This window comes from Xyrauchen texanus, chromosome 26 (assembly GCF_025860055.1).
Source record: "Xyrauchen texanus isolate HMW12.3.18 chromosome 26, RBS_HiC_50CHRs, whole genome shotgun sequence".
In the NCBI taxonomy this organism is placed as follows: Eukaryota; Metazoa; Chordata; class Actinopteri; order Cypriniformes; family Catostomidae; genus Xyrauchen; species Xyrauchen texanus.
The window spans coordinates 3670166-3692163 of record NC_068301.1 but is presented as its reverse complement, the minus strand read 5'-3'; the positions used below and the strand labels follow the sequence as shown (position 1 = coordinate 3692163).

The 21998-nt window shown below is 39.4% G+C and overlaps 2 protein-coding genes across 6 annotated transcripts in view; both read right to left on the bottom strand.

The window, feature by feature from the left end:
- hycc1 (hyccin PI4KA lipid kinase complex subunit 1) overlaps positions 1–8333 on the bottom strand; it is a 51868-nt gene extending 43535 nt beyond the window's left edge. For all 3 annotated transcript variants that reach the window (XR_007967619.1, XR_007967620.1, XM_052092780.1), the window contains exon 1: positions 8196–8333. The gene's annotated coding sequence lies outside the window, so the exon portion shown is untranslated. The remainder of the gene's footprint in view (positions 1–8195) is intronic.
- A 2939-nt stretch (positions 8334–11272) lies between these two features.
- On the bottom strand, positions 11273–16531 carry si:ch73-345f18.3 (uncharacterized). Of its 3 annotated transcripts, XM_052092793.1 has the most exons (5): positions 16391–16531; positions 15741–15805; positions 15652–15707; positions 13887–14099; positions 11273–12132 (listed from the first exon to the last, which is right to left on the bottom strand). In XM_052092793.1, exons 1-5 carry the CDS (start codon positions 16427–16429, stop codon positions 11762–11764), a joined length of 744 nt encoding a protein of 247 aa, XP_051948753.1. In that variant the 5' UTR covers positions 16430–16531; the 3' UTR covers positions 11273–11761. The 3 variants fall into 3 exon arrangements, with proteins under 3 accessions (XP_051948753.1, XP_051948751.1, XP_051948752.1); XM_052092791.1 differs by having other exon boundaries at positions 15652–15805; XM_052092792.1 differs by having other exon boundaries at positions 13887–14096; positions 15652–15805.
- Positions 16532–21998: the final 5467 nt, after the last annotated feature.

The window sequence follows — 21998 nt, the reverse complement described above, 5'->3', positions numbered from 1 at the left end:
GAGGGAGGGGACAAGGGGAGGGAAACAGAAATAATAAAAATTGGGGGGGTACTTCCTGTAACAGTGTAGTTCCCAAAAAACACTGTAAAACACTGTTCCCAAAAAACACTGTAAAATTTAAACGAGAGGGAAAAGGCCAACGCAGAGCGGCAGTGAGAGAGAAAAAACCTACTCGCCAGTTCTCAGATACACCGTTGCATGGTCCTCGATCACTTCTTCACCCTCTCAGGTGGACAACAGCTGCTTCTCCCCGGGCGGACCGGAGTCAGACTCACGACCCCCGGAGGTCAGAACGCCCCTCCGCATTCTTGGCGACTCGTGGGGACACTCCTCCGCCCCTGGCAGCGGCACTACCGCTCAAGGCAGTCGGGGAGACACTTCCCTCCTCCCCTCGTGGACGGCGGTCTTCCTTCGACCCCTCCGCGTTTCTGGGGGATGGCAGGGCTCTCCTCCGCCCCTGGCAGTGGATCCATTGCTCCAGGCGGTCGGGGAGTCCAGTCCCCACTCGCCTCGTGGACGGCTGCCGTTCACCGCGTCCGGGCGGTCGGTCTACTCCCTCCCCCCGGTGGATGGCAGCGGCGCTACCCTGAGTGGACGGCAGTGTCGAGGACTCCGCGACAGGTATCCCTCCTCCTTACCAGGCTTCGGCACAAGTGTAACGTAGTTCAATGGAAAGGAGGAAGCAAGAACCAACTTGAAGATATAAGTAATATTTTAATGAGAAACTTAAAAGACAAACACACACACATGACAGACAAGTCCGTAAACCATCTCTCTCTTGTCGCACCACCGTCTGCCATCAGCCTTTATCCCACTCAGACGCTTAATTAGCCTGATAAGGGACCGGGTGTGTATAATCACAACCCGGCCCCGCCCTCCGCCCTGCCGCAATGACTATCCCCAATACAGATACAGAGTCTGGGGCAAAATGGAGTGTCCAATACATCACACATAAAGTTCTGAACCCTCAACTAAAATTCTTGGACCTTAAAACATCCCCAAAAAACTTGGGTTGTGTCCCCATCTTCTGATTGGCATTGCCAGAAGGTGGGTGTGTCTTTAAGACCAAGCCTATACAATCTAGAGGGGGTCCAATAGACTCAACCAGATGGTTCTTTTTAGTGAATGGAAAAACACTGAACCTCAAGTCATTAACTTCCGGATAACTGGATAGAAGTTGATATAACAATGTGTAATAATATAAAAAAATACACATTTGTGCACGAATTCACTAAACACTAAACTTTTGTCCCATGGGATTTCAAAGCAAAAACTCGCACCACCCGCAATTTAGATTAAGCATGTTTATACAAGTTTTATTGTAATTTGTGGTATTTCATACACAAGAATAAATTAATAAAATATCTTAATTAAAAAGATAAAAAATACATGATCTCTTTATTTGGTAACAAGTTAATACAACGAGAATTTAAAAAAAAAATTGAGGTCCAGATATTTCTTCCTCAAAACTACTAAAAGAACCGTAAATAGAATCATTGAGGATCCAGAAAAGTTAAGAGGAATCTGAATCATGAAATTCTTAACAATTCCCATTCTTAGTGCCTTTTTTGTCCTTTTTGGAGCTTGACAGTATAAATCACTTCAGTATAAAGCTTTCATTGTATAGAAAAGAGTAACTCATCACTTCTTCGAAAAATCTCTTTTTGTGTTCCACTGAAGAAATCCAATTTCACCCAATTTGGAATGCCCAATTCCCAATGCACTTTTAAGTCCTCGTGCGTAGTAACTCGCCTCAATCCGGGTGGCGGAGGTCAAATCCCAGCTGCCTCCACGTCTGAGACCACCAACCCACGCGCATCTTATCACGTGACTTGTGGAGCACGTTGCCACGGAGACATAGTGTGTGTGGAGGCTTCACGCCATCCACTGCAGCATCCACGCCCAATTCACCACACGCCCCACCAGGAGCAAGAACCACATTATAGCAACCGCACGGAGGTTACCCCATGTGACTCTACCCTCCCTAGCAACCAGGCCAATTTGGTTGCTTAGGAGACCTGGCTGGAGTCAATTGGATTCGAACTTGCGACTCTAGGTGTGGTAGTCAACGTCTTTACTTGCTGAGCTACCCAGGCTCAAACATACTTGCAGTGATATACCTTTTGTAGGTTCAAAAAATTCATTTCAACAAGGCTACAGATAAGGCAGCAAATTCCTTATTTTTCTCCATCATATCTGCAATGAGTTATGAAGCTCTTGTCCTTTATGACAGCTGTGCGTTTGTGCTCTAAAGCGCTGTAGCCCAAGGATATTAGAGATGCTGTCAGTGACTATTACAGCACCCAGACTCTTATACATTACAATGAATCCTATTTGCACTGCCTCTTTTTTCACACAGTATTATATTGATTTAAATCACAGATTAATGAACTGCCCATGTATTTTGTATGTAGACCAGAGGGTGGACAGGATTTGTTGCGCTGACAGTAATGACACTGATCCCTGAATAAACAAAATCTTGTTTACACTTTAATAACCTTCAGTGTGCACACAGTCTAAATAAAGTGCCATTTAAAGGTTAGATGTAAAGCAGATATCACGGCTCAGGGAGGGAAATCCAAACCACAAAGCCTGGAATGATAACCGTGTAAAAGAAACCACCGATCGGTATCACTTCCTCAGGTGCTGTTTTAGTTCAACTGTAGTCTTGCAAAGCCAAATATTTGACTCAGCATAAAGTCTGGTCCACTTTAGAGTTAACTGTGCCAAGAACCACCCACTTTGACAGGAAATGACTGACTGAGCGACATCTAAAGAGTCCAATCACAGTTTGTTCTGATTTACATACCGTTTAAGGTTGGGTATATCTGATATTGTTGCAACCACAATAATAGTGCGCAATGGTCTGGTTCTGTAAGTAAAAATCCCATATATTTTTTCCATAGGGGAATAGCTTATTAACAATCTATTATAAACCTTTAAAGGCAGACCTACCGTGAGCTCCGAAGTTGTTAATCGATGGTACGTACAGTTGAAGTCATTAAAACTTGTTTTTAACCACTCAACAAACTATTAGCAAACTATAGTTGGGTGATTCTCGCGAAATTAGACATATGAGGTGTCATGAAACATTTTGATGATAAAAGTAAATGCTATCAAAATAAGGATACAGTTGTAAAAACATCTCTTCATGTACTATTTTGCACATGATTTCAAATGACATCATAAATACCAATTTTGTTGTTTTTTCCACATTTAAGGAGAAATTTTTCATTACCGCAACGTGTCCATGACTGGATTTGTGTTCTTTGAGATGGAAATATTTATAATTAAAAAATATAAAAAATAAAAAGCTTCAGTGCATGTTATACTATAAACATTTACAGTAAAGAAACATGTGGTATTTGGTGATCAATGTTAAATGTAGTGACAATAATAAGGAATATAAATGTGTCCAAGACCAATTTTCTCATCCTCCGCAACAATTTTCAATCATTGTTTAAGTCCTCAAGGAACTAACATTTTCAAGAAATTTTGTTGGAAGGGACATAATTGACTGTGACACTCAAGATGGCTACCAGGTAAGCAGTTCTTATTTTTTCTCTCCAAATAAAAGTTACAATTTTGTTTGTCATAGTACCTACACAACTTTTTAGTTCTCATTACTGAAACATGAGTTTGTGAAGTTTTAAAAAATGTTGCCGTTTTAATTTTTTGATTACTATATACCCCGTTATGGTCTAAATATAAAAAGAGAGGGAACGTTTAGCTAACCCTCATTTAGCTTCCACAGTTAGCAAGAATGTTTAAGGTCGCTCATCCTCCGCAACACCATTATCATTCACCGCAACAATTGAAGGCCTGTTGCGGTGGAGATACTCAATGTTTCGGTAATGACAAACAGACTTATGAAGGAGGGACACGCACTATAACTCTTGCTCATTTCAATATAACTTGATATTTGCCTTAAACACGAGTAAAATGTATTTAGCCTGCCTCTGCCATCCAGCACCCCCCTTCCCCTCTCCCGGATTTGTGTACCCAAATGTTGACAGATAACAGGCTGCGTGTGTGACACGACACGAGATTAAACAACTCAGGCAACGCGACGTCGGAAAGTACCTCCTACTCTGTATCAAGGATATGTATCAGATTTCTGAACCCTCTGTCCTCAACTATGGAGAACAGCTGGTCATCCAGGGCCATGAATTGCATAATTTTCCTCGTAATTGCTTTGGTCTTTTCACTGTTCATACCAAGGAATGATAGGAGAGGCTGCTGACTTGTGGCTCTGAGCTCTGGCTAGCTTTAGCCGCTTTCACTTTTTAGCTTCTTTTTTAAAATGGGCATTTGCAGCTGGGTGATGGTGTTATAAGTGTCTAATTAGGTTTGTTGTTCCGAAAGTTATTGTGGTGGTTCACCCACATGTTAACTTTGGCCTTACAATTATTACACATTTCGAACTTTATATATACTTCACTCACACAGTGAAGATCTCCCACGCCAACCACATGTTTACATGTGGCTGTGACGTTATTGCCTGCGACGCTGGCAACAAAACGGACCGGCTTTGAATCGGTAAGACGTGAGGCTGACCGGCCGGTTACCGGTCCGGGCCGAGCATGCGGAAAATCGGCTAATTCCGGTCCCTGGCCGGTCGATCGGTGCATCTCTAGTACAAAGCAGTCGTTCCAGTTGTTTGTTTTAGTTGTTTGACCAACTCATAAATCGAGTTGCTGCTATTCAAGTTCTTCACATGAAATTATTCTCAGAAAAAGGTTGTGTGGTTGAATGTCAGGACCAAAGTGTTTTAGCTAAACTAAAATCTTTTACAAGAGCACATGATGCTGTTACATTTAAATGTTTCTCAGGACCACATGATAATATGTTACATTGAAAAAGTTCTCATGAACACATGATTATATGTTATACTAGAATGATAATATTTATACTAATGGTTGTATATTTGTTAGTACTACAGTGTAGGCTACATGACATGATTCTTTATGAGCATAACATTGTAACTTATATACACAACACTTGTTAACACAAGGCATGGTACTGTGATGATTACGTATAAATGAGAAAATGAAACTCTGTTCATGAAATAAATATTATTTTAAAAATTGTATGCGTTTTAAATATGTAAAATAGGGTTAGGCATCAAACCCCTTTGTCAACAGTTAATGTGTGAGCTAAATCTCATTTCGAAACATTGATTCTCATTACCGAAATGGCATTTTCATTACCGCAACATGTATCTTTTTACAAATTAAGTAATAATTAGATAATCATATTTTGTTTTAAAATGTATATACATATTACACAACACTACTTATGTAAGGTCTGCTACATAACAAATGTGTATGTTATCTATTAGTAAAACAATTAAATAAAAGAAATTGTAAATCATCACGTATGTTTCGGTAATGAGAGAAAATAAGGAAATTACAAAAAAATTATAAATATGAAAACGTAATCTCTCCAGAGTTTTACATAGCTTTGAGCACGAGTAATAAGAGTCTACTTTAACATTAGCCAAAAATACACATTTTTAACCATATATTTAATGTAATGTCATGTTGCGGTAATGATAATTTTTTATGGGCTTCGTCTAAAAATGTAAATAATTATATAGGAAATATTTTTTTAAATCTTGTAAAAATAATGGTTATAGTAAGTTCAGACCTTAATCTTATATGTGCAAAAAGAAAATTGGCTTTAAGGGCATTTTAAAAATTCTGATGCTGGACACCTTCTAAATCTGGATTTCGTGAGAATCACCCAGTTTTGGCCTACCTTCAAACTCAGTGCCTCATTACTTGACATCATGGGAAAATCAAAAGAAATCAGCCAAGACCCTCAGAAAACAATTGTGGACCTTCACAAGTCTGGTTCATCCTTGGGAGCAATTTCCAAATGCCTGAAGGTACAACGTTCATCTGTACAAACAATAGTATGCAAGTATAAACACCATGGGACCACACAGCCATCATAACGCTCAGGAAGGAGATACATTTGGTCTCTTAGAGATGAACGTAGTTTGGTGCAAAAAGTGCACTCAATCCCAGAACAACAGCAAAGGACCTTGTGAAGATGCTGGAGGAAACAGATTGACAAGTATCTATATCCACAGTAAAACGAGTCCTATATTGACATAACCTGAAAGGCTGCTCAGCAAGGAAGAAGCCATTGCTCCATAACCGCCATAAAAAAGCCAGACTACAGTTTGGAAGTGCACATGGGGACAAAGATCTCACTTTTTGGAGAAATGTCCTCTGGTCTGATGAAACAAGATTGAACTGTTTGGCCATAATGACCATCATTATGTTTGGAGGGAACAGGGAGAGGCTTGCAAGCTGAAGGACACCATCCCAACCGTGAAGCATGGGGGGTGGCAGCATCATGTTGTCAGGGTGATTTGCTGCAGGAGGGACTGGTGCATTTCACAAAATAGATGACATCATGAGGAAGGAGAATTATGTGGATATATTGAAGCAAAATCTCAAGACATCAGGAAGTTGAAGCTCAGTCGCAAATGGGTCTTCCAAATGGACAATGACCCCAAGCATACCTCCAAAGTTGTGGCAAAATGGCTTAAGATCAACAAAGTCGAGGTATTGGAGTGGCCATCACAAATGCCCTGACCTCAATCCGAAAGAAAATTTGTGGGCAGAACTGAAAAAGCGTGTGCGAGCAAGGAGGCCTACAAATCTGACTCAGTTACACCAGTTCTGTCTGGAGGAATGGGTCCACTTTAAATAAAAGTGGAAATAAATAATTAGCTATCTCAACTATTATTGTGACATTTCACATTCTTAAAATAAAGTAGTGATCCTAACTGACCTAAGACAGGGAACGTGTTCTACGATTAAAATTAAAAACTGAGTTTAAATGTATTTGGCAACATCATATTTAAAAAATCGTGTTTAACAGCTGAATTTATGGAAAATAACTACACTACCCATGTTCCTCAGTAAAGATCAACCAATCAGAGAATCACAGTAAACAAACCACACCACAAGATTTGTTAGCAGGGAGGGAGGAAGGGTGCTGAAGGAGGTTTGCCCAGGGCGCCATACAAGCTAGAACAGCTACTGACCCTGACAGCTGAAAGTTTAGCCAGCGAATCAAACTACAACTGCAAAACTGCTTTTTTTTTCTGTGCAATTGTCCAATCCTCTCCAGGTGACCACAAAACATGCCACAAAAAGAACAAATCTGTGAAGCAGTGTTTATTGTAACACAAATAATTGCACTGTCAATCAGAAGTACCCAAAGCACCAGCCGCATCGGAGCATGAATCTAATCTGAGTCAGATAATGAGCAGACACGACCATGATTTTCTGCAGTCATGCAAACAGATCAAGCGCATTGTACACGACTCTTATCGCTGTATGAGAGCTTTCTCTCAAATGATAGGGCTCATTTCCTTTTATAATCTCGTCCCCTTGAAAACAGGCTGATCAGCTGTCCTGCAGTGACTGAGGAAGGCAAGCAAACCATGTGACTGGTGTGTGTATCCAAGTCACATTACAACACTTACACAAGTACACAAACTGCATGCATAAAGCACTTAAATGCACATACACACTCAAACCTATTTACTTGCACACACATAAACATTCAAGCACTCAAACACACTCACTTGCAAAGCATGCATGCATACTGTAAGTATACACAAATGAACAAGCACTCAAACAAACCCACTGCATGCATGCACTCACACACTCAGATTTATACATACAGACACAAACAAATGCACATACAGTATACACATGCATTCTCACACAGAAACAAAGAAGCACTCAAACATACTTTCACGCATGCATACACACACGAACAAGCACTCAAACGCACTCTGGCATGCATTTATAAACACTTAAACCCATGCACATACATACAACACATGCATACACACTTCCATATTCATACAAACATCGCGCGCGCACTCTTCAGTCTGACAGCTCGTGCATTACAAGCTGCGTTGTCAACTTATATTGCTTAAAATACCAAATGCAATACCTGCCCTTCTCTTTTAACCTACCCATGTATGTAAATGCACATATAAAGTTTGCAAAACACACTCACATGCACGAGTTTAATAATCAGAGATGGCTTTAAAAGCCCAGTGTGAATAAACGCACGCATGGGATACCGCCGCCACGCCATAAGCGAATTCGCAAAAGACAAACTACAGGTCATATAAATATTGTTTTAAAATATTTACTCACTTATGCTATTTCCACCCGCTCGTCTAGTTTATGTCACAGTTACGTATCCATAAATGTACAGGAATGACTGAGGGCACGAGAGTCCTTCAACAGTACTTTCACCCACTTCAGTCTAACATGGAGCGAGTTCGGATTGCTGATTGACAGCGGTATGGGCCAATAGCGGAAGAGCATATAAATCCCAACGTCGCGTCCACAAATAGCAGCCAATCAAATTATTCTGAAGGCGGGGCATATTGGTTTCCACTAGCGAGAAAGGTTGTGCCTGTTCCATTGGACTGTCAGGTACTGTTAAAAGTGTGCAGTTACGCATTGTGTAATTCTTGACGGAATAAACACGTTTTATTACCTAAGTAACATTATTATACGTGTATATATATTATTGTAAAAATAATTAATGGCATAAAAATAAATCAAACCTGACATAAAGCCCTTACTTAAAGTACTGCGGCGGTACCATGGTACTGAATGATTACCATATTCATGTTTCATGCTATTTACATGCATCTTAAAGGTATTTCAAAGAATGCCATTGTACATGACAATATTGCAATAGTAGGGCATGCCCAAATAGTAGTACCATGCAGTTTTAACTACCATAAATATTGAGAAAGCATGTTCCCATCCCATATTAATATAAAGAATTGATATTAACCAAATTATGTTTGATTTGACATCAATTATATAGTATATATAATTTTATAATTATATATATATATATACACTGATAAGCCACAACATTAAAATCACATGCCTAATATGGTGTAGGCCCCCCTCATGCCACCAAAACTGTGCCAACCTGATATTCTTCTCACCACAATTGTACAGAGTGGTTATCTGAGTTACTGTAGACTTTGTCAGTTCAAACCAGTCTGGCCATTCTCTGTTGACCTCTCTCATCAACCAGGCATTTCCGTCCACAGAACTGCCGCTCACTGGATGTTTTTGGCACCATTTGGCATCAGAGTAAATTCTAGAGACTGTTGTGTGTGAAACCCCCAGGAGATCAGCAGTTACAGAAATACTCAATCTAGCCCATCTGGCACCAACAATCATGCCACGCTCCAAATCACCCCATTCTGATGGTTGATGTGAATATTAACTGAAGCTCCTGACCCGTATCTGCATAATTTTATGCACTGTACTGTTAACACATGATTGGCTGATGGATGTTTGTTGGTGCCAGATGGGCTGGTTTGAGCATTTCTGTTACAGCTGATACTTGTCTACCTGTTTCCTCCAGCATCTTCACAAGATCCTTTGCTGCTGTTGTTCTGGGATTGATTTGTACTTTTCGCAACAAACGACGTTCATCTTTAGGAGATCGAATGTGAATGAAAGCCAGGCTATTGTTTTCAAGTGCACATGGGGACAAAGATCTTAGAAGAAGTTGTTAATTGATGGTACGTACAGTTGGAAGTTTACGTACACTTAGGTTGACGTCATTAAAACTTGTTTTTTAACCACTCCACAGATTTAATATTAGCAAACTGTAGTTTTGGCAAGTCATTTAGGACATCTACTTTGTGCATCGAGTAATTTTTCCAACAATTGTTTACAGACAGATTGTTTCACTTTTAATTGACTATATCACAATTCCAGTGGGTCAGAAGTTTACATACATTAAGTTAACTGTGCCTTTAAGCAGCTTGGACAATTCCAGAAAATGATGTCAAACCTTTAGCCAATTAGCTTCTGATAGGCTAATTGGAGTCAATTTCAGGTGTACCTGTGGATGTATTTTAAGGCCTAACTTCAAACTCAGTGCCTCTTTGATTGACATGATGGGAAAATCAAAAGAAATCAGCCAAGACCTCAGAAATAAATTGTGGACCTCCACAAGTCTGGTTCATCCTTGGGAGCAATTTCCAAATGCCTGAAGGTACAACGTTCATCTGTACAAACAATAGTACGCAAGTATAAACGCCATTGGACCACACAGCCATCATACCGCCCAGGAAGGAGATTAATTTGGTCTCTTAGAGATGAACGTAGTTTGGTGCAAAAAGTGCACTCAATCCCAGAACAACAGCAAAGGACCTTGTGAAGATGCTGGAGGAAACAGATAGACAAGTATCTATATCCACAGTAAAACGAGTCCTATATTGACATAACCTGAAAGGCTGCTCAGCAAGGAAGAAGCCACTGCTCCAAACCCACCATAAAAAAGCCAGACTACAGTTTGGAAGTGCACATGGGGACAAAGATCTTACTTTCTGGAGAAATGTCCTCTGGTCTGATGAAACAAGATTGAACTGTTTGGCCATAATGACCATCATTATGTTTGGAGGGAAAAGGGTTAGTCTTGTAAGCCAAAGAACACCATCCCAACCATGAAGCATGGGGGTGGCAGCATCATGTTGTCGGGGTGTTTGCTGCAGGAGGGGGACTGGTGCACTTCACAAAATAGATGGCATCATGAGGAAGGAAAACTATGTGGATATATTGAAGCAACATCTCAAGACATCAGGAAGTTGAAGATCAGTCGCAAATGGGTCTTCCAAATGGACAATGACCCCAAGCATACCTCCAAAGTTGTGGCAAAATGGCTTAAGATCAACAAAGTCAAGATATTGGAGTGGCATCACAAATCCCTGACCTCAATCCAATAGAAAATTTGTGGGCAGAACTGAAAAAGCGTGTGCGAGCAAGGAGGCCACAAACCTGACTCAGTTACACCAGTTCTGTCTGGAGGAATGGGACAAAAGTCCAGCAACTTATTGTGAGAAGCTTGTGGAAGGCTACCTAAAATGTTTATATATATATTAGATTGCAACCATTTTTTCCCGAATGCATATACTTAATATTTAAGACAAGGCAAATTTGCACAAAAAAAATTTGCACAAAAAAAAATAAAAATAATATATATATATACACACACACACACACACACACACACACACACACACACACACACACACACACACGCATTCCCAATTGCATACTAACAATTCATATTTAAGACAATAATTATGAAAAATATAGATTGCAACCAAAAAGATTCTCATTTGAATACTTCAAACCAACAATAATTAATATTAAGGCAATAATTAAGACACAGGTTTAAGTGATATGTTTATTTAACAGGTGCACTGGTATGATTCTAACAAAAACAATTTTTCGACTACAAAATATTCAAATATGGAATAATTCTTCTAAAAGCAGTGGGCTCAAGCTCCAATCTGTCATCGATCAATATTCAAATATTCACATTAACACCAGGAAGAGCCAATGAGGACCAATTCTGAACAATGCAAGTGCTTTTCGAAACTAAACAGCAATTAATACCCTTTAAACGACATCATTAAAACAGCAGTTTAGTGTTCTGGTAAACAGAAATATACAGAGTAAATACTGTGTATTTATTTAAAAGGTTTTCTGCTTTACAAAATGTTTCAGTTCATTGTTTAAAAAAATTAGAACACTGTAAATACATTCCATGTTTGTTCAAAATAAAATTAGAATAATAAACAGTTATTCTAAAAAAAAAAAAACAATCTTTAACCTGTTTTAACCACCATATCTGCAAGTAGTTATTAGTGCCGTAAGGGACACAGCAGCCCAAATCACGGAGTGATCCCAGACAGCCGAGCCACCTCCTTCAGAAGTTCTCCAGCCTCATCCTTGTACTTTGGACTCAGTTCTTTTGCTCTTTTGGCCTCTCTGATGTTTTCCTTCAGGTTGTCTTCCAGCCTCTTCCGCTCCTGGTGTTGGGATTCGGCATCTTCAATCTGTTTGGTCATGTTCTCCTTGGCCTTCAGAAGAGAGTCGATCATCTCGTTGAGTTTTGTGCCGACAGATATGACGGCCTTGGCGGCTTTACTCAACTCCCCGATGTTCTCTTGCGTCCGCTTCAGTTTCTCCGGAATTTCGGCTTCTGGCCTCACCACTAGTAGGAAGTCGTAACCTTTAACCTCCAGACTGATATGATGTTGATCTAACAGATGGAAAGGGAGACACAAAACTGAAGGTGGAATTTGATACATCCGAGTTAGAAACATTCAATATAATGTTCCCTATGTAATATATAAACTCAAAAAATGATTTACACTTTTCAATTTCCTATCAAAAATGTTTCAATTTAATACAATTAAATAAAAAAAATATTTACGTTTATTTCAAGCGAATTAAATTCAACATTTTATTAAAAATTGACAGCCCTAGTAATAATGCAATAAGGTGTAAAATGTAATGTATATTCATTTTTGAGCATCTGTGTCAACATTGTATTTTATTTATTTTTTATTAAAAATTGTTTTCTGTATGTACAAAAAAATGCTTTGATGAAAACAAGATCATTATCAATGTAATTAATACAATGCACAATATTTATCTGCCAGTTGACAATGTAAAATGTACAAAAATATGAAAGTAAAATTAAGTCCCTTACAAAAGAGCCCAGGTTCGGTAACAAGTTACCATGATATTTACATGGCACTCTATATACTATATACGTGGTAAAAAATACCATAGTTATACCATGGTATGTGTCCAAACAAAACATGATATTACTGTGGTTCATGTCCAAATAAACATGGTGGTATTATCAAGCCCAAAAGTAGTAGTTAGGTTAGCTAAACTAACCTAACCCTAAGTAGTACAAAAAGTACTGTTGTGGTAGTAGCATGGTCCAGTGATGTTATCAAATGGTAATACGATGATTCTTTAATATATATATATATTAGGGCTGTCAATTTAACGCGTTAATTCAGTGCGATTCATTTTATAAAAAATAATGCGTTAAAAAAAGTTATGCAATTAATCGCAGTGCCCCCGTATGAGGAAGATTCCTCAGAAATGCAAGCTTGTAGTACCACCTGTTTACTCCTGGGGGCAGTAAGTGAAACTTCAGTTGTATGAGCAACACACAGTTTATACAGTGAAGAAACACTTCAGCAGGAACAACAAAAACATGAGTTACATTCTTGCGTTCAAAACACTTGAAGGAGCGCAAATCTGAACTAAGAGATCTCAAGATGTGTTCTAAGTATTAAACTATATTTAACTATGGGAGTGGTGGTGGTGTAGTGGTCTAAAGCACATAACTGCTAATCTGGTAAGCAGAAGGTCGCTGGTTCGAGCCCCACAACCATTGTGTCCTTGAATCAAGGCACTTAACTCCAGGTTGCTCCGGGAGGATTGTCCCTGTAATAAGTGCTCTGTAAGTCAATTTGGATAAAAGTGCATAAATGTAAATGTTTATGACGCAACGCACCTGAGACGCTACACAAGCATGTCTGACGCAGGTGTACATTGACGGTCCTTAAACAAGCCCTCATAATAAATCTCCAACTGATTGACAAATTCACTTGTGTAATGGATTGCTGTGAACTGTGTGCCAATGATTGACTTATGATCAATAATATGGTAGTAAACAATACATTGTATTCTAAAGCAGCTTTTTGTATCGTCTTATTAATGATTAACTCTTCTGCCACAAGAATGTAATGCATTTTAATTATCTGAATATTTGTTAATTATATTATATATATATATATATAGACATCCTAGATACACTTGATTTATAATGGTATGTTTTAAATGTAGTGCTTTAACACTACTTAGATATTTAGTTGGGTAAAATGCTTTATTCTAGCCTCTGAATGTAGCACATATTCTCATTTTCTGATTGTGTGTCCTCCGGGCAGATTGTGCCCCCTGCAGGTCGTGACTCACGATTGAGGGTCTCACCATGTTCCTCTTTGATTCTCTCCAGGGATTGTGACAGGCTGTCATTAGTCTGGCAGTTGTACCGGCTCGCGATAGTCTGAAGCTTTTCTTTCATGTTATTATAGTTCTCTTGCTGTTTGTTGAACGTTTCCGCAACATCCGTGAAGCGCTGGTCGAGGTCGGGCACACCAACATGCCGGGCAGTAAATCTGCCTGTCCTCTGAACGGTGTCTGCTAGAGTCACAATATTCAGCTTCAGTTAATGATGCATTTATTACATGTATATACAGTATATGAAATTTAACTGACACAATTAAGGATTAGAATAAGCCATTTGATTGGTCTAAAGATATAACAAATGCTTTTTAGATAGATAAGACAGATAAGAGAGATAAGAAAGATACAGACAGACAGAGAGTGTTAGATAGACAGATAGATAGTGTGACAGACAGACAGAAAGACAGACAGACAGACAGACAGACAGATAGATAGGCAGGCAGGCAGACAGTGTCAGAAAGGCAGACTGATAGATAGGACAGACAGGCAGAGTGATAGGTAGATAGATGGACAGACAGAAAGACAGACAGACAGATAGGACAGACAGGCAGACAGACAGTGTGATAGGTATATAGATAGATAGACAGACAGACAGAGTGACAGAAAGACAGACAGACAGAGTGACAGAAAGACTGATAGATGGACAGACAGAGTGACAGAAAGACAGACTGACTGACAGAGACAGAAAGACAGTGATAGACAGACAGACAGACAGAGTGACAGAAAGACAGAAAGACAGACAGACAGAGTGACAGAAAGACTGATAGATGGACAGACAGAGTGACAGAAAGACAGACTGACTGACAGAGACAGATAGTGACAGACAGAAAGACAGACAGACAGAAAGACAGTGATAGACAGATAGATAGACGGACAGACAGACAGAGTGACAGAAAGACAGAGTGTTAGACAGACAGATGGACAGACAGACAGACAGAGTGACAGAAAGACAGAGTGTTAGACAGACAGATGGACAGACAGACAGATGGACAGACAGACAGATGGACAGACAGACAGATGGACAGAAAGACAGACAGACTGATAGATGGACAGACAGACTGACTGACAGAGACAGATAGTGACAGACAGAAAGACAGAGTGATAGACAGATAGATAGACGGACAGACAGACAGCAGACAGAGTGATAGAAAGACAGAGTGTTAGACAGACAGACAGATAGACAGAGTGACAGACAGACAGATAGATAGACAGAGAGACAGATAGATAGACAGAGAGACAGATAGACAGACAGACAGAGTGACAGAAAGACAGTGTTAGACAGACAGACAGACAGACAGAGTGACAGAAAGACAGTGTTAGACAGACAGACAGACAGATAGAAATGCCACAAATGCTGTCGATTGATCTTAACTTGTTTTGAACCCAAAATATTCCTTAAATGTGCATTTTTATCACTTGTAAACATCTTTGCACAGCCAGACTATTAATATGGTTTAACTCTGCCCTGTTCAGCAATGTCTAATGGCAATGGTTATTATTTCAATGTATTTTGGTGATAAGTCATTGATATAAGCAATTTAATTCAAATATCAATGACAGAACCTGTTGAAATCGCTACAAATAACAGGACAGGACACATTTGATTTAACTCATCTAAAGTATTCTATATACACTTTTTTTTTGAGGTTATAAAACATTTTTGGTTCCATTTAGAAGCATTTGTTTTCTCAGAGTGATTATGAATGTATAATGGACCTATAAAACTGACCTTTAGCAGCTGAGCATGGAGACCTCACAGATTGAGGTTGAAGTGCTGATGGAGACCTCACAGATTGAGGTTGAAGTGCTGATGGAGACCTCACAGTTTGAGGTTGAAGTGCTGATGGAGACCTCACAGTTTGAGTTTGAACCAGTCGACGTCTCTGAAAGTGATGGAAAAGATTTTTGAAACTTAAGTTATTTATTAGTCACTACATTCATGTTTTGTTTGGTGCAAATACGTTTCATTAAACAAAAAAACATTGCTTAACTTAAAAAAATACAAATAGGAAGCATATCCTAATTGCTACTAATAGTTTTGAATTATTCTGCTCATTGCCCTGTTGCTCTCTTCATGACTACTAACACTTGCACAGATTACAAAACAGGATTGAACTAAAACTTTCAGATATAATTCCACTGCATTGAGTTTACTGTAATAATCTTCAATGCTCAATGTTTCCTTTCCTCTGTTGGTCAAACCTGTTTTACAGCTGACCTACTCTAGATTGTCCTGAACCACTGGCGCGTGAAACCAGTCTACAATACAAATCTACTGATTTAATAACGAAATGGTTAATAAACACAATCTCTACTGAATCCTCTCTGTTTCCTATATCTAACACAGCTCAAGAGAAGTCACAGACACAAAAGGGCTTCCAGATTCAGATTTCATGTTTAAACAAACACATTTCTAATTCCAACACACCAGCAAAACTTCGTCCGATAACCATTAAAAACTGTCCTACCTCGTCTTCTTCATCGGGAGAGGACTGGCAACATCCCATTTTTTTCAGCACGAAGGAATATTCACTGAAATAAAAATAAAAAAAATGTGTTAAAACGAAAGTTTGTTGTCGTGTGTGACGTGACGTGACGTGACGTCACACTGTCCCACTGCCCCGCGTGACAGTCAGGTGCATGACACCTGCGTTAAAAAAAAAAGTCCCGTTTAAATACCAGAAACAACAACAAAAAATAGGCTTTCCGTAGTTAACCTTGTGTTTTGAATGTAAAATTGTACTTTTTTAAAAAAAAATTATTATTATTTCTATGCATTTAAATGCAATTTTATGTGCAACAGTCTTGAACAGACAAAAAGAGAAAGTGTCTTAATTTATTTGTAAAGTTGAAACATGAAATGAATTTATTTGGAATTATATTTTTTTATTCAAGTTTCATATGCAATTAAATCATTCGGTATTTTATGCAATTAAATCATTCGGTATTTTTCCCAAATGTTGTGCTTGGAATCAAGGATATCACAATTCTCTATATTGATGTCTAGAGGGCGTCATTGAATCACTTTTACTGGGCTCTGCTTCTTATTCTGGTGTATACAGTAGAGTCCAATGTATCATTAATTATCATTTCATATACAGTTGAAGTCAGATGTTTAAAAATACACATTAGTCAAATACATTTAAACTCAGTTTTTCACAGTTCCTGACATTCAGTCGTAGAAAACATTCCCTGTCTTAGGTCAGATAGGATCACTACTTTATTTTAAGAATGTGAAATGACAGAATAATAGAAGAGAGAATTATTTATTTCAGCTTTTATTTCTTTCATCAGAATCATTGTTCTGAAAGCAGGCTGTCATCTGCTCAACCACGACCAACGCAAAGCTGGTGATGAGGAGTAGTCGTGTGAAGGGTTTGTCCGGGCTGCACGCTTCTGCTGACTAGCGCTGTTTAGTCACACTTTAAGATTTGGCATGCAGCTGCAAAGGGCTTCAACATGTTGATAATTCATACTCCTGTCTCTTGCTGTCGCTCGCGTGAGAGTGAGTGATTATTACAAATGCCAACAATGGTGGATCAAACAGTAATTTGCGGACCCCCTGTGGTACAGCCGCGGACCCCTGTTGAAGGCCCTCGCTTTAAATTGTTTAACATTGGTCAAACGTTTTGAGTATCCCTCCACAAGCTTCTCACAATAAGTTGCTGGAATTTCTGTCCCATTCCTCCAGACAGAACTGGTGTAACTGGAGTCAGGTTTGTAGGCCTCCTTGCTCGCACACGCTTTTTCAGTTCTGCCCACAAATATTCAATCGGATTGAGGTCAGGGATTTGGGATGGCCAAAGCCCTTGATCTTAAGCCATTTTGCCACAGCTTTGGAGGTATGCTTGGGGTCATTGTCCATTTGGAAGACCCATTTGCGATAAGCTTTAACTTCCTGATGTCTTGAGATGTTGCTTCAATATATCCACATCATTTTCCTTCCTTATGATGTCATCTATTTAGTGAAGTGCACCAGTCCCTCCTGCAGCAATGCACCCCCACAACATGGTGCTACCACCCCGGGATGGTGTTCTTCGGCTTGCAAGCCTCACCCTTTTTCCTCCAAACAAATGATGGTCATTATGGCCAAACAGTTCAATCTTGTTTCATCAGACCAGAGGACATTTCTCCAAAAAGTAAGATCTTTGTCCCCATGTGCACTTCCAAACTGTAGTCTGGCTTTTTTATGGTGGTTTTGGAGCAGTCGCTTCTTCTTCGCTGAGCAGCCTTTCAGGTTATGTCAATATAGGACTCGATTTACTGTGGATATAGATACTTGTCAACCTGTTTCCTCCAGAATCTTCACAAGGTCCTTTGCTGATTTTGTAGGTTTCATTTTCACTTTTCGCACCAAACTACGTTCATCTCTAAGAGACAGAGTGAGTCTCCTTCCTGAGCGTTATGATGGCTGTGTGGTCCAATGGCATTTATACTTGCGTACTATTGTTTGTACAGATGAACGTTGTACCTTCAGGCATTTGGAAATTGCTCCCAAGGATGAACCAGACTTGTGAAGGTCCACAATTGTTTTCCGAGGTCTTGGCTGATTTCTTTTGATTTTCCCATCATGTCAAGCAAAGAGGCACTGAGTTTGAAGGTAGGCCTTAAAATACATCCACAGGTACACCTGAAATTCAGTACACCTCCTATCAGAAGCTAATTGGCTAATTGCCTAAAGGCTTGACATCATTTTCTGGAATATTCCAAGCTGCTTAAAGGCACAGTTAATTTATTGTATGTAAACTTCTTCCCATAAAGAATTGTGATATAGTCAATTAAAAGTAAAAAAAAAATCGGTCTGTAAACAATTGTTGGAAAAATGACTCAATGCACAAAGCAGATGTCCTAAATGACTAAATCTTCAATCTGTGGAGTGGTTAAAAAAAAACAAGTTTTAATAACTTCAACCTGAGTGTATGTGAACTTCTGACTTCAACTGTAGTTTTTGTTTAGTTGTTGTATTTTTCTTTCTTAATGTAGGTGTTTTGCCAATCTTGATGTTTACTGTCTTAGTTTATTCTGCACTGAGTGAGAATTTGTTCAAGGTGTCCACCAGATACACAGTCTTGGCTAATCTATGATGATAGTTATAATAAATACAAAATCAAGTCGGCCTATCAAAATGTGTAGAATGAAATCAATCAAGATTACACGCTGTGATGGTTTCAGGGCTCAAAGGTTACATCTACACAGATTTCACAGCAGAACATTACTACACTATAAAGATGCATGTCCAGAAATGCTGTCTAGGTAAGCAGCTGACTATGTGCTTTTGTGGGATTATCATTTCTGGGGCCCGAGCAAAGCTCAGATTTCAGAGTAGACTGATGTCTGTGTAGGCAGCTTAGTTGGCTATGATGCTCAGGGTAGCAGTGTTGGGTAAGTTACAAAAAAGTAATCCATTAATCACATTATTAATTACTTTACTAACACTGAATAAAGACATTTTCTCCTTGTTCATTGTCGCGCACCCTTCAGCTGTCACAGAAATGCAAACAGACGTACATATGAACATACCAATTCACATTTTAATAAATAATATATTTTTAGAAATATTTGTAACTCAAGTAATGTACTTAAAAGTAATTACTTTCATTGAAAGTCAGTAACTATAATCTGATAACAAGAATTTAAAATGTAACACATTACACTACTTTGTGCCTAAAAGTAATTAGATTACAGTAACCGATTACTTTGTAATCCAATTACACCTAACACTGTTGGGTAGCAGGGTCTTCTTGCTAGCTGCCTAAGGTGCCCAAATAATGCTTTACTATCACTAGATATTTATGCTCATCCTAAAACTGCTGTTTAGGTAAGCAGCTCAGTAGGCCCCCACAATGCTGTCTAGTTAGGCAACTCAATAAGCAAGGATACCCAAAATGTTGTCTAGGTAGGCAAATCAATTAGGTGCCTATGGTGCCCAAAATACTTGCAACAGTAAATAGACAATGCATTAGGTGTCTGTCATGCCAAAATATGCTTTCTAGGCAGCCTTTCCTAAAATGCTGACAAGGTTGGAGGCTCACTAGGTGCCTACCATGCCCACAATGCTGTATATGTAGGAACTCACTATGCAAGGATACCCATAATGTTGTCTAGGTAGGCAAATCAGTTAGGTGCCTATGATGCCCAAACGCTGCAGTAGATAGACAACTCATTAGGAGACTTTGATACCAAAATATGCTTTTTAGGTAGGTAGCTCACTAGGTGCCTACGATGCCCACAATGCTGTCTATGTAGGAAGCTCACTATGCAAGGATACCCAAAATGTTGTTTAGGTAGGCAGATTAAAGTGCCTATGATATCCAACATACAGTCTTTGCTATATAGACAGCCCATTAGGATTCTATGATGTCCCGATATGATGCCCGTAAATGCAGTCTAGGTAGGCAGCTCACTTTGTACCCATGATGTATAGATTTGTTCAAATTGTTCACTAGATATCGATGAACATGCCCAAACTGCTGTCTAGGTATACAGCTCAGTAGGTCCCTATGATGGCTCATAGGTAGCTTATTATGTCCCTGTGATGCCCACAATGCTGACTAGGTAGGCAACTGAATAAGCAAGGATACACATAATGTTGTCTAGGTAGGCAAATCAGTTAGGTGCCTATGATGCCCAAATGCTGCAGTAGATAGACAACTCATTAGGAGACCCTGATACCAAAATATGCTTTTTAGGTAGGTAGCTCACTAGGTGCCTACGATGTCCACAATGCTGTCTATATAGGAACTCACTATGCAAGGATACCCAAAACGTTGTCTAGGTATGTGGTTCACTGGGTGCCTATAATACACATAATGCTCACTATATAGCGATACACATGCCCAAATGGCTATCTAGGTAAGTGGCTCAGTAGGTGGCAATGAGTCCCAAAATACCAAGTAGGGAGCTCAAAAGGTGCCTACTACAATGCCCACAAATGTTAAGTAGGCAGAGACAGCCACTGGTTTCTTGACTTTGAGTGCCAAGTGCTTGGAAACACAAAAGAAATCGAGCTAAACAAAGCTTAACCAGCTGTTTGTAATTTGCCTTCTTTATGTACTGCTCACAAACAGCCGCAATCTGCTGGGAAACTGGCGCGCTGCGCGGATGGCCCACACACCCTGTGATTTCCCACGCAGTTTGCGCCTGTACCGTATCATTTCGCTGTCATCAGCACGGCCGTTTGCTGAGCGCATAAGTGAAGGTTTGCGGAATAAAGGAGTATTGATGGGGGATGTCTCCGGATGCAGGTGTTTGTGCTGACAAATGGTAAAAAGCGCTCCACTAGGTACTAATTGGGCAGATAAAATGAACAAGAAGTACAAGAATGAGACAGCCATTATTTGTGGGCGAAGAGATGCTCATCCAATCCAAGAAATCACATGTCAGATAACACAATACACAACTTTACATCTGATGGACTGCTTAGATTTTACCTTCCAATGTCTTTATAAATCAAGAGATGCATGCTTCCATTATACTGTTATGCATGATATAAGTGACTATAAAATACATGTAGCAGATTGTTCATATACATATAAAGGCCTACAAATAATACACTTTAGTGTATTATATTGCAATATATAGCATGGTAATCTGGGTCCCCTGACTGTATCTTGCTCTGGGCCCCTTTCCTATTAAAATATACAATTTAGAATTTGCTGTGGGGCCCCCTGGATCTTTGGGCCCCTAGAATCGTTACCACCTTACACCCCACTAGCTACGGCCCTGACTGTAGTATAACTTGTTCGTTTTTCTGGTATTTATCTGATATTTTTGGATCATCAAAATCTAACAAGCTACCTCCCAGAAAGCACACGTACATCTCCGAGATGTCTGTTTTCAATCTTTTCAGCTGGAAAGCATCTTGTTAACTTCTGCTAAACTAAAACGTCTTTAAACATCTTAAAGACATCTGCTGAATGTCTTAATTCTTATTTTATTTATATTTATTTTCTCCCTATGTGGAATGCCCAATTCCCATTACTTAGTAGGTCCTCGTGGTGGTGCGGTTACTCACCTCAATCCGGGTGGTGGAGGACGAGTCTCAGTTGCCTCCGCTTCTGAGACCGTCAATCCGCA